At 49.0% G+C, this 16,058-nt stretch overlaps 3 protein-coding genes across 3 annotated transcripts; 2 read left to right on the plus strand and 1 right to left on the minus strand.

Annotated features, from left to right (window-relative positions):
* Window positions 1–176: 176 nt before the first annotated feature.
* RILPL2 (Rab interacting lysosomal protein like 2) lies at window positions 177–3,898 on the minus strand. Its single transcript, XM_015813662.1, has 5 exons — window positions 3,879–3,898; window positions 3,400–3,775; window positions 2,213–2,364; window positions 1,244–1,354; window positions 177–512 (listed from the first exon to the last, which is right to left on the minus strand). Exons 2-5 carry the CDS (start codon window positions 3,772–3,774, stop codon window positions 488–490), a joined length of 663 nt encoding a protein of 220 aa, XP_015669148.1. The 5' UTR covers window position 3,775; window positions 3,879–3,898; the 3' UTR covers window positions 177–487.
* Window positions 3,899–5,571: 1,673 nt separating this feature from the next.
* ISG15 (ISG15 ubiquitin like modifier) lies at window positions 5,572–7,031 on the plus strand. The gene is made up of 2 exons (XM_015813663.2): window positions 5,572–5,625; window positions 6,028–7,031. Exons 1-2 carry the CDS (start codon window positions 5,623–5,625, stop codon window positions 6,529–6,531), a joined length of 507 nt encoding a protein of 168 aa, XP_015669149.1. The 5' UTR covers window positions 5,572–5,622; the 3' UTR covers window positions 6,532–7,031.
* A 1,840-nt stretch (window positions 7,032–8,871) lies between these two features.
* P2RX2 (purinergic receptor P2X 2) lies at window positions 8,872–16,058 on the plus strand. The gene is made up of 12 exons (XM_015813625.1): window positions 8,872–8,999; window positions 9,913–10,048; window positions 10,501–10,572; window positions 11,245–11,311; window positions 11,467–11,560; window positions 12,162–12,242; window positions 12,748–12,886; window positions 13,311–13,441; window positions 14,105–14,195; window positions 14,283–14,348; window positions 14,434–14,511; window positions 16,029–16,058. Exons 1-12 carry the CDS (start codon window positions 8,872–8,874, stop codon window positions 16,056–16,058), a joined length of 1,113 nt encoding a protein of 370 aa, XP_015669111.1.

The raw sequence follows: 16,058 nt of genomic DNA on the forward strand, positions 1-16,058 counted from the left end.
TGGAAAAAAGTTGAATAAATCGGGGGGGAAAAAACACCAGTTTTTTTCCAAATGGCTTTGGGAAGAAATGGGGGGGGGGAACTGGTTATGAATCGAGGATTACCTGTATACCCTTCCTCCTGGACGCGAAGGCTCCAAAAATTGGGGAGCCATGTTTGCCAACATAATTTCAAGGATTCTTGAAAACGAAGTGCGCAACTTTATTCTGCTGGCTGCAGACATACAAACTTCCCAGTAAAAATTTACCGGGGCAAAGGTATTATCAGAATATCTGCCTTTAAAAGTCCCAGACATTTGGAAGGCAGCAGGTTTGAAAAAGCTTTATGCCAACCAGAAAAAGAAAGAAGAGAACCAATTGGGCTAAAACAAGAGGCTGAAGCCTCCACCAGCTGCAGCAGATCACTAAACAAACTTCAAGTATTGCAACCGCAGGACCGGTTTTTAAAATGTGACTTTCCAGGTTGTGACATCCCAGGGCGGAAATAGTTCAGCGTAACTTTTTAAAGGCAAACCTGCAATGGAAGGAAGGAAGTTAGTGTATGAGTGGCAGGAACAGAATCTGCAGTCCTAAAGGACAAACTAAGTGTAAAAGTCAAAATCACTTAAAGGAATTCTCTGTATGAGCCAATATTTTGAACACGGATAACTGAATGCCTGGAGTGTTTTATCAAACCAAATGTTGAAAATTGCAGGCGTTTTTCTGAAAATCCAATTAAAGGAAAGAATAATCGGCGAGTGGTAGATTTTTATTTTTGCGTAGTATGGATACTGTAGATTGAGTCTCCAGGGACTTGATGATAGAGGAGATTGGCTAAGAACTTCGGCAATTTGAAGCTCATGTGGACTTCAACTCCCAGAATTCCCCAGCCTGCATGAAACCTGAGTAATCAAACCTGTCCACTGTCTTAAAGGCCTTGCTTGATTTTATTCAGATTGTGGGTCACTTATTTGAGGTTTTGGCTGGTCCCTGATTCCCCAGGGAACTGTGATCAAGGAGAAGGACCTAGAACAGTGTAGACTTCAATTCCCAGAATTCCCCAGTAGCATACTGGCTGGAGAATTATGGGAGTTGAAGTCCATACCTACTGAAAGTTGCTGAGAGGTTGAAAAACACTGGCTCACACTGAGATCTGCCCGTTGTTTTAAAGGCTTTTATTTTAATTCAGCATGTGGGGCATTCCTGTGAGATTTTAGCTAGATTTTAGCTAGGACCCTTCTCAGAACAGGAATGTAAGTTACTCACCATTGCTTGATTGTCGTTTTCTCTTTAAGTCTAGTGGCACCAGAGGGCGTGCCCACAGTCGGTTCTCTTTGCGTGGGACTGTCCTTTTCCTGCTTCTGAGAAATATAACCACTAGGCGGTGGGAAAGAAAAAAGCATGAGCTGTTTATTGCAATCTGCTTACACACCAAAGCCACACACACGCCCCCACTTGTGCTGTGGTTTGCACAACATGCTGACTCACAAACAGCAAACCATCTTTTATTCTAGGGTGTTGGGCCAACCTAGACTCTCCATTTATGTACGATAACAGCCTGACAACATGGGGTTAACTGGGTAAATCATGATCCAGTTAACCCTAGAGGTTAGCCACCATTGCTGGTCATCATTCTTCTGTGGTGTTCACAACCCCTGGACTCCTTGTAATGAATTTTTTTCTAGTTAATAAACTGCAACAATTGAAACAGGTCGATATGAATTGCCCTTAGGGTGAGGATTTAACAGAACAACAGAGTTGGAAGGGACCTTGGAGGTCTTCTAGTCCAACCCCTTGCACAAGCAGGACACCCTATACTATTTCAGACAAATGGTTGCCCGGTCTCTTCTTAAAAACCTTCAGTGATGGAGCACCCACAATTTCTAGAGGTAACTCATTTCACTGATTGTTCTAAACTGTCAGGAAATTTCTCCTTAGTTCTGGGTTGGTTCTCTCCTTGATTAGTTTGCATCCATTGCTGACCACCGATGAAGATAATCCTGCCAGAATTCAACTCTGCTGACCAAATAAGTGGACACAAAGAGGACGGTGGGCCCACCACACATGCTGGAGGCCTCCCAGTGGGGAAGAAGAGATAGCCAAAGACATGACCGGATGACCCAGAATTGTGGATTAATGGTTGTTACCCTGGGCCTGAAGTCCTGGTTGGCTCCCAAACCAGGCAGGCTGCAGTTTCCAGCCCATCGCAGGAAAATCTGCATTTTCCCCCCCTACCTCTTGTAACATTCCAACTCCTCCTGCACGAAGAGAAGCTGGGCTTTCAGATGGTTGCGCTCCTGAAGAACTTCTTTGAGCTCCTGTAGCGTAAAACGGGGACGGTTCACGTCTGTGAGGTCCACAATCATTTTGTTGGGACCCAGGTTTACCTACAAGAGGACAGGGTAGCAAAATGGACCCCAACAGAAATTAGAAGGATGGAGTCAGCTTCCCCAAACCCAGAAAGGCACGTGGTGATTCCTTCAAGCAGATTTGCAAACTTCACGATGCACTTAAAGCAGACCTTGAGGTTAAACTCCCCCCCCCCCAAATTAAATCAAAATAATGGAAAATGATAGCTGCAGCAGCTACAAAAGTACCAGGGAGTTTAGCTTATGGTTACTGGATGGAAAGTTCAAACCTAAGTGAACTTCTCCTTTCTCCTTGACGCTTTCAGACATGTGGCAAGGGTTCCTCGGAGTAAGGGAGCTGCATCTTCCATTTCCTAAATCAGAAATTTCCACCCAGTGGCCTTGTGACTGACGCATATCAACATCTGGCAAGCTTTTTCTCCAAACCATAACTGATCCAACCTCGAATTGGAGAGAAATACGGTGCTCCAGGCAGCTGATTCTATCTAGAGAAATCTGTTCTCTAGAGCAAGGGTCTTCAAACCTGGCAACTTTTAAGACTTGTGGACTTCAACTCCCAGAATTCCTCAGCCAGCTATGAATCTATGCTCCCGGAGGAATTCTGGGACTTGAAGCCCACAAATCTTAAAAGCTGCTAAGATTGGAGACCCCTGCTCTGGAGAAGCCAGATTCTAGAGAATTCTGGGAGTTGAAGTCCACAAGGCTTGCCAGGTTTGGAGAGCCCTGTTCTAAGAGAGCCAGGCCCTAGGGAATTCTGGGAATTGAGGTCCACAAATCTCAAAGTTGCCCAGACTGGAGACCTTTGCTCTAGAGGAGCCAGACCCTAAGGGATTCTGGGAGTTGAAGTCCACAAGTCTTAAAAGTCGACAAGTTTAGAGACTCCTGCTCTGGAGAAGCCAGGGAATTCTGGGAGCTGAAGTCCACCCATCTTAAACCGGCCCAGGTTAAGAAACCCTAACCCGCAACCGGATTTGAGCAGGATGAAGCCAAAGGGCCAGGATCCAGAGGTCTCCATCACCCACCCACCCACTTCCTTCTCAGCTCCGCATTTACCTCTCCAGCGGTGCCAGATGTCACCCGCTGCCGGAGTTCCTCCAATTCCCTTTTCAGGCTCTCTCGTTCCATCTTGAGGGCTTCCACGGCCAGGTGGTTCTCGCTCACCAGGGCTTCCAGCATTTCCAGAATGCTGACCACCTTGAATTGCAAGCGGGCCACCCGGGCGGGGACTTCGGCCTGGGGCTCGGTGCTCAGCGTGTGCAGCTCCCTTCCCAGAACGTAAGAGATGTCGTACACATCTTCGGCCGTGAGATGGAAGGGGCTTTTCCCGAAAGGACCCTCAGATCCACTGTTGATGCTTCCTCCTCCGCCTCCGCCTCCTTCTTCTTCCTCTTCCCCCTCCCCTTCTTCACAACGCTGCTGAGCTTGCATCCTGGGAAAGGAGTCAAAAAAAGAGGCCACAGACCAGCTGAGACATGATGGGAGCCCAGCAGCCCCACTTCCTTCTTTCTACAAAGTTTCAGCGGCGGCCAAACCTCTCCAAGCAGATCTGAGACCTTGCAGAGTCCAATCAAAAGCAGGCAGGCAGGCAGGCAGGCAGGAGAGGGGGTGGTGGTGGTGGAGGCGGGTGAAAGTGAAAGGGGGGGGATGTAACCATGGAGCCGGAGGGGAAGGCGTGGGGGCAGACTTCCCCCTGGCTCAAGAGACAAAGGGGAGGGCTCAGTTATTGCACAAGCTGGCTTTCTTTTCCCTTCCTGGCTATCAGACCTGCCTTGGGTCAGTGTGCAGAGTCTCCGTTTCCATTCCATCCAGATTTTACGTCAATGACCCCCTCTCCCCCTGGGCCTCAGCCTTCCTCCCCTGTATAATGGGCCCATGAGGCTCACTTCCCTCGGGCGGGCTGGCGTTTTGCATTGGCCCTCTTTCCTCTTCCTGCTTGGGAGTCACTGCGAAGCTTTTCTCCTGCCGTCCTGAGCCTTCACTGCCTCTCTCCCTGGGCCTCAGCCTTCCTCCCCTGTAAAATGGGCTCCATAAGGCTGGTTCCCCTGGCATTCCAATACTTCCTGAGTGGATTTGACACTTCCGCCCTTTATCTTTGTAGCTAGTGAGAGCCTCCTCGCATGACTGAAGGGCAAATAGTAATAGTAGTAGTAATAGTAAAGTTGGAAGGGACCTTGGAGGTCATCTAGTCCAACCCCCTGCTCAGCCAGGAAACTCTATACCATTTCAGACAAATGGCTGCCCAGTCTCTTCTTTAAAACGTCCAGTGTTGGAGCATTCACCGCTTCCGGAGGCAGGTAGTTCCACTGGTTAATTGTTCTAACTGTCAGGAAGTTTCTCCTTAGTTCCAGGTTGCTTCTCTCCCTGATCAGTTTCCATCCGCTGCTTCTTGTCCTGCCTTCAGGCGCTTTGGAGAACAGCTTGACTCCCTCTTCTTTGGGGCCGCCCCTGAGATACTGGAACCCTGCTATCCTGTCCCCCCTCGTCCTTCTCTTCATTAAACTAGACATACCCAATTCCAGCAGCCGTTCTTTATATGACAAGGATACAAAACTTTGTCCTTGATTGACTTTTTGCTGCTTCGTTTTGTTTAATGATATTTCTTCCTATAAGATGCTTTGCGATTAAAGGTTTGTTGTTGTTGTTTTGCTCTGCTTTGTGTAATAAACTTTTTAAAGCTTTTACTGCCTTTATGCTTTGGTCATTTGTGAGTCCGCAAACTTCCCGCGTACGTTGTTAGCACTGTCACGTCCATCTTGCAAGAAGCATTTTGTGCATGAGTTTTAAGGGTGGGGGGGGTGGACGTTGTTGGTGACAACTGCTTCATATTTATGACGGGTTCCAGAGTCCCGGGTATCACGTGATCCCCTTTTGCTCTCGCCTGCTTTTTTTTTTTTTTTTTTTTTTGATGGGGGAGGGCCGTCCCCGACTCCCCCTCCTCCTAAATAGACTGCACTCCAACCCCCATCATCCTGGGCCAGCCGAGAGCGGCCTTAGATTTCTTCCCGATCGCCTAAGTCGTTTCCCCCCCTCCGCCCGGGAAAACCCCTCGTCGCTGGCCCCGCCCCGCCGCCTTTCGCTTTCGCTTTCCTTTTCGCTTTCCCTTTCGGGTTTCGTTTTCGCCGCCGAAGAAGTTTTGTTTTCCGCGGGAGCCCCGCCCCGCCGGGCGAGGGGAAAACCGGGCGGGCCGTATAAAAGGAGGTGCTCGGAGCCCCCGAAGCCAGAGGAGGTTGGCGTGTTTTTTTCCTTCGGCGGACGAATTGCGAGGACTCGAAGAGGATGGTAAGGATGGGCTGGAATTGGGGGTACCTTTGATTGTCCTTGGGTAAGCGTCCTCTTTCCCTTATATATGCAAGGTGGACAGTATTTAATATTTGTTATGAAGGGGTGGGGATGTAGACATACGTTGCATGCAGTATGTTTAGGTATGTGTTTCACTCGGAGAAGAGCGGGCAGCTCAATTTCATTCTGGAATGGGTGCCCTTGTGCCCACAATAATAATAAAAAAATGACAATAAAGGTTATCTTTTATCTTGCGCGTCTCTGCGGCCCGAGGGGCTGCGGGGCGGCCGATCCTCGGGGGCTTCGCCGGGCCGGGGTCCGGAGCCCCGGGTCGTCCTCGGGCAGGGGGCGGGGGGGGACTCCCAGCCAGCATTAAACCGACTTTCCTCTGCGCTTTCCCAGGCGCTGACGCTGACCGTGAAGCTCCTGACGGGCGAGGTCCACTCCGTGGGCTGCTCGGCCAGCCAGACCGTCTGGGACCTCAAGGTCCAGGTGGGCCAGCGGACCGGGGTGTCGCCCTACCTGCAGAAGCTGGCCTGCCCGGACGGCGCCCACCTGGACCTCCGCGACGGCGCCCCGCTGGCCGACTTCGGGCTGCGCACCGGGGACACCCTCCTGATGATGGTGAAGCACGAGGAGTCCATCCCGATCCTGCTGAGAGGCCTCAACGGCCGGACCAGCACTTACCACGTCCTGCCTTCCGACACGGTGGCGCAGTTCCGGGCCCGCATTCGCACCCAGGAGCGAGTCCAAGACGACCAGTTCTACCTGGTGTACGGGAGCCAGAGCCTGGAGGAGGGGCGCAAACTCTCCCACTACAACATCTGCCCCGGGGACACCGTGACTCTGAATCTACGCCTGCGGGGCGGGCTGAGGAGCCTCCTCTGGGGAGGGTCTCCCCTGTGACCTTCCGAGTTAGCCCGAGGGGCTTCCCGGTGGCTCTGGTTCTTCTCCGCCCTCTGCTTCCCTTCCGTAGGTGCCCCGGGTAGCTGTAGAGAAATATTCTGCCTTTTTTTTTCTTCTTCTTCCAAGCATTAACTTCCAATACTGGACATGAACCGAAAGAAGAGGTTTTGTAGCTTGAGGCACAACTGTCAAATCTGTCTTTCAATTCCCCTGATGAGAAATATAAAATAATATCTGACATATACTGGGGACAAAAGAGGGAGAGCCAATATCCATTGGGATTGAATTTGCTTGTTCCACCCCCCCCCCTCCCAATTTCTGTTTTTTGTTAGCCCCAAAGGAGGGTGAAGAGCGATCCTGTTCTTGAATCCTGTACCTTTATCGAAAGTCTTCTCCGTTGTTATTGTAGACTAGAAGAACTGTACTTATGTAACTCTGTTTTTACCTTGACCCAGCTGTGAAATAAACAGTTTTACAAATAAAACGAATTCAACTGCCAAGTATTGTTCCTTTTCTCTGTTGTCTGGGCTCAGCGGTACCCATTTTTATGTAAGGCAGAATTCATCCTCATTTTCTTGGGAGTTGCCATCTTGGAATGCAGACAGAACTTGAACAGGATGGTTGACTTGGTAATGTTTTGGGCAGTTTGATTTTTATTCTGCTGGAGGGGTTTGGACTTTTAACCCCAAAGCTGCTCGATTCACTTGGGGCTCACAATTGCCCGCCCAGCCTAGGTTTGATTTGTTTTGGGGTTTTTTAAATGAATTTCTATTGAAAGTTTGACCTAATTTTAAAACCTAATGAAAAGAAAAGAAAGAAGAAAAATAAGCAAAAGTAGAGAAAGAAAAAAAAGAAAAAGTACCTAATCTTTTCAACAAATATAAATAGAAATTATAAAATGTATCTCTTACTCTATTACAAAAAAAGGCATATTATTTTCTAGTCAAAGCCACAAATCACAAAAGGCATTTTTCCTTTTTTATGCAAAGTGCTAAATTTCCAGGCGGCCATAAATGAAGCTACTGTTTTTTTTTCTTTAATAAAAGAAGTTAGCCACTCCTAGGTAGCATCAAACTTCCCATTTTTGAGCATGTAATAGTCTCTTTGAAGAATCCTATGTTTTAAACCTGGGGTTGAAGGGGAGGGACAACAAACCATCATAAAGGGGGGGGAAGGTGCTGATTTACTAAAGAGCAGTAGGGGGGGGAGGAGGAGGGTCCCTGTGGTATCTGTTGGAAGTAAATTATGGGATCTGTAAATTTGACCCAGTCATTTTCTAATCTTTCTCTAGAATTCACTTCCACCAATTACGGAACTGCTCAGTTCAATGGCTCAGGCTAAAATCATGTTGAAGTGAGTGAGTCACATTAAACTGGCAGATTATTTGGGCAGAACACACAATATCAGCACAGCACAGCAATTGTGTTTCACGAGCCTGGGTTGTGCAGCTGTATTTGGGGTAACCATGGTTTATACCCTGAAGCTGGCTGTCTGGATTGGGGTGATAAATGGCAAACAGACATCCACTTCTGTTCCACTGTAGAACAGAAAGAGAATCTGGGATCTGGAGAAGTTGCACACAGGACTGGAAGGGACCTTGGAGGTCTTCTAGTCCAACCTCCTGCCCAAGCAGGAGACCTACAGGGGAAAAACCCACTTAGGGTTAGGGTTAGGTCCCCATGAACTGGGAGAGTAAAATGGACATCGGCCAATGGATTCGTAGTGCATTGGTGTGCTTAGGAGGGTGTTGAGTTTTGGAGCCCGCCCTATCTATGTTTCCTGGTAAAATACAATTAAGGAGAAACTTCCTAACAGAACAGTTAACCAGTGGAACAGCTTGCCTCCAGATGGTGTGGCTGCTTCATCACTGGAGGCTTTTAAGAAGAGACTGGACAGCCCCCTGTTTGAAATGGGATAGGGTCTCCTGCTTGAGCAGGGGGTCGGACTAGAGCCCTCCAAGGCCCCTTCCAGCTCTATTCTGATCGATTGATGATCATTGCAGATTGTGTGAAGGGTTTGAAGATTGCGAAGGCTGAGGGCTGGACGGACAGAGGATGTGGTGCTTTTCGATGGCAACAGGGGGCGGTCCTGCCCCAGGGATGAACAAGGGTTGTCTTGAGAATTGCAGGAGACAAAGGATCAGGATCTGTAAATCCTGCAGCTTCCCTTGGATGAGCCATCCTGTAAAGCGAAGGGTGGACAGCCTCTCGCTTGTACATCATCTCCTTGCGAAGCTGCAGCCTGGCACAAATCTCCAAAAAGCTTGTTGGGATCGAGACCTCCTCGCCGTAGGTTTGAGTTTGCTTGTCTTCTGGCTACTCCAATAAAAGAAGGGATACGATGGGTCTGGGGAATGTCTGGAGGAACATCTGGAGTTACGAGACCCCCAAAGTGATTGTGGTGAAGAATCCTAGCCTAGGCATCATGTACAGGCTGGTCCAGCTCCTGATCCTGGTTTACTTCATCTGGTAAGTGTTCCCACCGTCCTGGGAGAGAGATGGTGGTGGGGTATGCAAAGATGCTTGGGGAAGATATTGTGGCGTCTAACTCAAGGGACATAATGCGATGCATAAGGACATTTAGACAAGGAAACACATGGGAATGTGTGACTTATGTGTACGTAGTTATTTCACGTTACATATTAATATTAGATCCAAACAGCTGTGAGGAAAGAAGAAATATTTCTTCCTAAAACAGTTTGCTTTTAGAGACGGGCTGCAGAGAAATGGGGTACAGCAAGCAGATTTTTATAGGGGGGGGCTTGAAGTGTCTAGGTGCTGATTCCTAGGGTGACACTTGAGGGGCGTGTATGTACGTGTGTAGGTATGTTTATTCTTGTGAACATGTAGTCCCTCTGGCAGCCCTAATTTAATTAACTCTTGTTTGTGTTTGCAGACCTCATCCTTTGCTATGTGGATTAGGTCTGGGTAACTTATTTGGGGGTTTGAGGAAGTTGGAGGAAGGGGTTTCTCCCCCCGTTTGCTATTTTTACTTGATTCATTTAGTTTCAGCTTGACCCTCAATAATCTAGTGGAGACCCTGATTCTCAGACCCTGGTGGATTCTGTTAATATTTCAAGGGAAGATGGAAACCCTATAAAGACTGTAATACATTTTGATATAAAGCTTCTCAGAATGGGATGAGGCCCGCTGTGTGCGCGCAGCCACTGTCTTCTCCTTGGCTTCGCCTGAGTGAACACCATTCACCTCCATAGTGTTGAGATAGTTGGAACACCTCTGAGGTGAAAAAGGCACTTTTTCTCAAGGGATGAATAAAAGTCGCCGGTAGGGAGACAGCTCTTCCCACTGGTCCTGCTGGCTGAAGCAGACTCTGCCTTAAGGAGTTGTTTGTGTGCCACTGATGTCCTTCTTTTTGCCACAGGTACGTGTTTAGCAACCAGAAGGGCTACCAGGAGTGGGAATCCGGTCCAGAGAGCTCCGTCATTACGAAAGTCAAGGGGGTCACCTTCTCACAGCGCAAGGTGTGGGATGTGGAGGAATATGTGAAGCCCCCAGAGGTGAGACCCACCAGAGCAACTTCTCCAGGTAGTCAAAGGAGGAACATCTGGAGGGGGGAAGGGCTTGGCCACCCTTACCTTGCTGGAAGCTGCCAGCCTTGATCTCAGACTTAGGTTGCCCAAGGATGGGAGAAAAAATTTGGTTGTAACTCCACAGACAGCTTCTCCTAGAAGGGGCTTCTTAGAGTCCCAGCATTCAGACTGAGGGTTGGGTTTAATGAATCTCCTTCCTTCCTTCCTTCCTTCCTTCCTTCCTTCCTTCCTTCCTTCCTTCCTTCCTTCCTTCCTTCCTTCCTTCCTTCCTTCCTTCCTTCCTTCCTTCCTGATTTATTTCTGGCCACATAATGTTGATTTCCACAAATCTTATGTCATGGCTCCTCCTCCTCAGGAAAATGAGGCTTTCCAGGGCAAGCGTGGGCTGCTGTTTTCACCCACTCCTGTCTTCCCTGCAGGGAGGCAGCGTCTTCAGCATCATCACCCATGTGGAAGTGACCCCTTCGCAGACCCAAAAGACCTGCCCGGAGGTAGGGAACGTGGAGGCAAAGCGAGAAGCACAAACATCGCTTGAGAGAAGCCGGGAGGGGTTCTGAATATCAATGGACGAGCTCTTATTTTTTCTATTCTACTTTGCTGTGGGTGCCCTAGTTGCGCATTTGAGGGCTTCCGTCTTTACTTTTAGTTTCTCGTGCGGCCCCATCAAAGGTCCGTGGGAACTGAAGCTTTCACAAAACCTAGTGAAATTCTCCCCCAATCCCTGGAAGCTGTGGGGGTTTGGATGGGGGGGGCGGAAACCCTTGCCTCCATCCTACCAAGACAGAGTGGCAGTGACTGTTTGGGCCCTTTTCTGGCCCTTTCAGTCACTTGTGCCCTGTTCATCTTGCTCCTTGACTACTGCAATATGCTCCATGTAGGGCTGCCCTTGAAGACTACCTGGGCTTGCCTTGATAGCCCCAGGTAGCGCTTCTGTTTAACAAGCTGCACTAATTGCCGTGCAAAAGCCCCCAAAATGTAGAGATGTTGATTTTCTTTGCCTGCCAATTTTGGGGAGGAGTTCCAAGGCCAATTTTTAATTTTATTTCAAGAAAAGGCTCAGCATCCAAGAAGGAAAATTCTTTGTTGGGCATGTCACCCCAATGGATCCAGGGTCCAGCATCTTTACTGACCACTAACCCCTCTCCTGTGTCTGTCTTCTGCAGAACCTGAGGGCCTCCTGCACGTCCGATCATGAATGTGCCAGGGGTGAGGTTGAGGTGCTGGGGAACGGTGAGTAAGGGGTAACCTCTCCTGGCGATGACACTAAGTAGCTGCCAATCTCTGGGGGCCCATCCCTTGCGACAGGATGGAGACAGCCATACCCTGAGCATGAAAGCAGGTGTAAAGGGGGGACCTGCACTTTCTGATTTTTGGCTTTTCTGCAGGAATGAGGACAGGGCGTTGTGTCCCCTACAACATCACCAAGAAGACCTGTGAAGTTATGGCCTGGTGTCCCGTGGAGAACGGGGCAACTTTCAGGTGAGAAGGGGCACGGAGACAAGCTGCTCTCCAGTCCATCTGGGCCCTGATTGGTGTCTTAAACTGGAGTAAGAAGCTGGGCCACACACCAAACCCCAGATTTATTTTAACTGAGGTCTGGTGAGACGCAAGGGCTTGGCTGGCGTTCTGTATGAAGTTGTCATTTTTGGCTTGCAAACCATAATGGCTGGAGTATGTACTCAGATCGAATAAATTTGGGTCTGGATCAGTCCCACGACGGTTTAGAATGAATGGGAGGGTCTGTTGCATTTCCTGCAAGTAGATGGATATTTCAAAAGCTGGAAGGATCTTGCCCACTTTCAAAAATTAACAGAGCTCCTCCTGGCAAAGTTAGCAAGGAAGCCGAAAGGGAAAGCTTGTTTACTTGCCGTTTCCTGTGGTCAACTTCATTTTATTTCTAGATCTAGGTGAAGGTCTGAGCCTGAGGTTAAGCTTGGTTGTAATCCCTGCAGAGAGTTAGGAAGGGAAGAATCTCGGCACTTGGGTTTCATAAAACCCAGAAGAAGGCAGGTTTGTGGTCCCTGCTAGCTTTGGCTCCGTCTTAATGTGGCTCCCCCCCCCCTTCTTTTTGACTTCATAGTGAGAGTTTGGCAACGATGGCTCCGGAGTTCACCATTCTGATCAAGAACAGCATCCATTTCCCTCGCTTTCACTTCTCCAAGTAAGGACCTAGTGGACGATCCCTTAAACACGAGCCAGCCGTGTGCGGCAGCTGACAAAAACAAAAAAAGCCAACACAATCCTGGGTTGCATAAAGGGAGGCACAGAATCAAAATCACGTGAAGGCTTAGTGCCGCTTTATAAAGCCTTAGTAAGGCCACACCTGGAATAATGCATCCAGTTTTGGTCACCACATACAACAAGATGTTGAGACTTTGGGGAAAAAGTGCAAAGAGCAACTAAGATGATTAAGGGCCCGGAGACAAAAACATATGAAGAGCGGTTGCAGGAATTGGGTATGGCCAGTCTAGACAAAAGAAAGACTGGGGGGGGGGGCAGGACGGGGACGTGATAGCAGTAAACCAGTATTTGAGGGGTTGACACAGAGAGGAGGGGATCCCTTAAACACGAGCCAGCCTATCTCCAAAGCACCAGAAGGCAAGACAAGAAACGTCACAATTGGCCTATGGTTTCTGGCTAATCATCCTGGTTTGTCTTTGCCCTAGAGAGAATGTCATGGACAACAGGGATGGATACTTGAGGAACTGCACTTTCAATGAAGCCACAGATCTTTATTGCCCCATCTTCAAGTTAGGCTTCATTGTGGAACAGGCAGGCGAGAACTTTTCTGAACTGGCTGAAAAGGTAACCGTCTCACCTGGGGCGTTTTGTCTCATTACTGTGTTAAGTTGGGGGGGGGGTCACTATGTTTGGGGGATGGAAAGGGGCAGTGGGTTTAGGTGCTAGTCTAGATGTGGGAAAACCCAGATTCTAGTTCCCGGTCCCAGAAGCCAGCTGGATGGCCTTCAGCTAGTGCCACCCCCTCAGCCAGTCTGGTGGTGTGGTGAAGGCGTTGGGGGGGGCGGGAATCCCTGGGTTCAAGTCTTGAGAACACTCAATCGGTGGAAGTGGTGGGTGCTCCATCACGGGAGGTTTTTAAGAAGAGACTGGAGAGCCATCTGTCTGGAATGGTCTCCTGCCTGAGCAGGGGGTTGGACTAGATGACCTCCAAGGTCCCTTCCAGCTCCAGTCCGATTCTGGTTCTTTTGGCTCTGCTTTTGCCTGGTAGGGCGGGGTGATCGGCGTGATCATTAACTGGAATTGCAACCTTGACCTGCCGGAGTCTGAGTGCAACCCCAGATATTCCTTCCGCAGGCTGGACCCCAAATGGACTCAAGTTTCCTCCGGCTACAATTACCGGTAAAACTTTTATAACAGTTTTGCAAGCTTTTTTTCTGGGGTGGGGTGGTGGGGGGAAGTCTCAAGCCCTTCTGGGGTTTCTTCTTTGGTCCGTCGGTGTGTAAGTGTGTTGCGGCTGTCCTGCTTCACTTGGCAACCTGTCAGCCTAACGTGTTTGCAATGGGGGAGGGAGGAAGAATTGGAAGGAGGGAGGAACATGGGGGGGGGGAGTGTTGAATCCATTCTGTGCCAGGCAAGGAGGTGGCACTGCTTCAGCTCAAGGCCACTGAAAGAATGCAGAGACGGAGAAGCTGCATCAAAGCAACTCTGTTCCCAAAACAAGTATTACTAATCGGACACTGACCAATTGTGTGTGTGTGTGTGTGGGGGGAATTTCCTGATTCCCCTGTTTTCTGCTTGCTTATTCCCCCCCTCCCCCAAGAGAGGAAAAGTAAATCTGGCCAGATGAAAGGACCAAGAGATGAGTTTCTTAGAACGGGAAGGCCACGTAAAATTTTATCTTTGGATAGAAAAATATTCCAGCGCCAGATCAGGTTTTTTTTAATCATCTTCTGGGCGTTCTCAAGCCAATCCTCAAAAAAAGGTGGTTTCCTTCTGGAGGACTGTGTGTGTGGGGGTGTCACCCATATACAGCTAAACCACGTTCCGCTTTTAATTTTCCAGATTTGCAAAATATTATCGGCAAGGTGGACGAAGCACACGCACCTTGATCAAGGCCTATGGAATCCGCATTGATGTCTTGGTGCACGGGCAGGTAAAGGAGCCTCCATTTATAGTTATGGAATAATAGCCATTGGGTTGAATTACTGACAGGAGGTTTTGTGGAATCTCCCTTCTTTAGGCTGGGAAATTTAGCCTTATTCCTACCATCATCAACCTGGCCACAGCCTTCATGTCCATCGGAGTGGTGAGTAAGCAGCCTTGGGGTGTCCCTGCCCAGGTCTCTCCATGTACTGATCATCTTTGTCCCCCCCCCCCGCCTTCTTTGGCAGGTGTCCTTCCTCTGTGATTGGATATTGCTGACTTTCATGAATAAGAACAAGGTGTACAGCGCCCGAAAGTTTGAGCAGGTATGGCAGCAGGTCACAGTCTCCCTATTTTGGTCTTCGGGATAGGCTCCCGTGTGCTAGCCTGGTTCATGGGCACAGGCCAGTTAAGAGGGATAGGCAGTCATGGTTGTCTGAAAACACATTCACGGCACCATCGTCCTGGGGCTGCCACATTTTTTTCATAACAGCTGGCTGGCCAAGGAGAGTCTTAGGATGCTACCAAGTTTGCAATGTGAAAAGGAGCAGGAGGGTTGTGGGGACTCCTTGCTCTCAGAAAGCTAGTCCATCATCTGGGAAAACAAGTTATGTTTGAAGGAAGCAGCAGAAGAATAGAATGACAGAGCTGGGAGGGACCTTGGAGGTCTTCTAGTCCAACCCCCTGCTCAGGCAGACAACCCTATTCCGTTTCAGACAAGCGGTTGTCCAATCTCTTCTTCAAAACCTCCAGTGTTGGAGCATTCTGGACTTCTGGAGGCAAGCCGTTCCACAGATTGTTCCGTCAGGAAATTTCGCCTTAGTTCTAGGTTGCATCTCTCCTGGATTAGGTTTCTCTGCCCACAAATGTAGGGAATTATTTTAAAAAGCCATCTGTGCACACTAGATACTCACTGGTTGTTTTTTCTCTCTCTCTCTCTCTGGCCAGATATCAAAGAGTCCCAAGGCCTCTGTGAACATTGAATTCAGGGCCACCCATTTCGGCCCCCCAACGGTCTCCTTGGAAGACCCCCAACGCCCTCTGAGGCCCTAGACTACCTTTTCCGTCCAATCTGCCTCGGTTATGTTTGCATCTGATGACTTTCCTTGTTTTTTGGCTATGCTGGACTAATGTGGCTAGCGTACAAAAGAAAGGAAGCCGGACATTTTTCATCCTGGCTAAAGACAGAGACTCTGTTTTTAATCTCTGTTGAAAGTTTGGGAAGAAAAAAGGGGATGCTGGCAACTGACTCACATTTATGACGGTCGCAGCGTCCCGGGGTCATGTGATCAATCCCCTTTGGCAACCTTCTGGCAAGCAAAGTCGAGGGCAAACCCAGATTCACCGTTTGACTAATTTAACGACTTCAGCGATCCACTTAGCAAATGTGGCGAGAAAAGCCGTAAAACGGGGCAAAAACCCGCTTCGCAAATGACTCACTTAGCCACAAAAATGTTGGGCTCAATTGGGGTGGTAAATGAATTAGGGGCGTGGACTGAAGTTAACCTCAAGGATACAGTCTCTGTATTCGAAGAGTCCAGAAACACTGGAAATAAATCCCAAGTTCCATTCCACGGGAACAAAGCCCTCTTCTTTGCCTCCGTTTCCTGAGCGAAAAAGCACAGCAGGGCCACGGGAATAGCAGCTAATTGAATCAAACAACCCACACAATCTAATTAGTTGCCCGAGGAACAGCCGGCTTCGGGGAAGCTCAGACACCTGAGAGTTGCCTTTATCTACTGTTTCACAAGGGTCAATGGGGGGGGGCACTGGGGAGCCAGGCTGATGGCGCTTTGCAGAAAACAGATACCGCAACCAGAAGACAGATTGTGCTGTTTTTCAGGCCGAGGGCTTCACTCTTGTCTTGAAGTGA

Source organism: Protobothrops mucrosquamatus, unplaced genomic scaffold, assembly GCF_001527695.2.
Source record: "Protobothrops mucrosquamatus isolate PMUCROS unplaced genomic scaffold, P.Mucros_1.0 scaffold180, whole genome shotgun sequence".
Classification (NCBI taxonomy): domain Eukaryota; kingdom Metazoa; phylum Chordata; class Lepidosauria; order Squamata; family Viperidae; genus Protobothrops; species Protobothrops mucrosquamatus.

Excerpts from the sequence above, each read along its gene's own strand:
- RILPL2 (XM_015813662.1), bottom strand. The coding sequence starts at position 3,774 with ATGCAAGCTCAGCAGCGTTGTGAAGAAGGGGAGGGGGAAGAGGAAGAA. Across the intron at positions 2,365-3,399 it reads CATCTGGCACCGCTGGAGAG|GTAAACCTGGGTCCCAACAA; the intron begins GTAAATGCGGAG and ends GTCCTCTTGTAG. Across the intron at positions 1,355-2,212 it reads GAGTTGGAATGTTACAAGAG|TGGTTATATTTCTCAGAAGC; the intron begins GTAGGGGGGGAA and ends CCCACCGCCTAG.
- P2RX2 (XM_015813625.1), top strand. The coding sequence starts at position 8,872 with ATGGGTCTGGGGAATGTCTGGAGGAACATCTGGAGTTACGAGACCCCC. Across the intron at positions 11,312-11,466 it reads GGTTGAGGTGCTGGGGAACG|GAATGAGGACAGGGCGTTGT; the intron begins GTGAGTAAGGGG and ends GCTTTTCTGCAG. Across the intron at positions 14,196-14,282 it reads ATGTCTTGGTGCACGGGCAG|GCTGGGAAATTTAGCCTTAT; the intron begins GTAAAGGAGCCT and ends TCCCTTCTTTAG.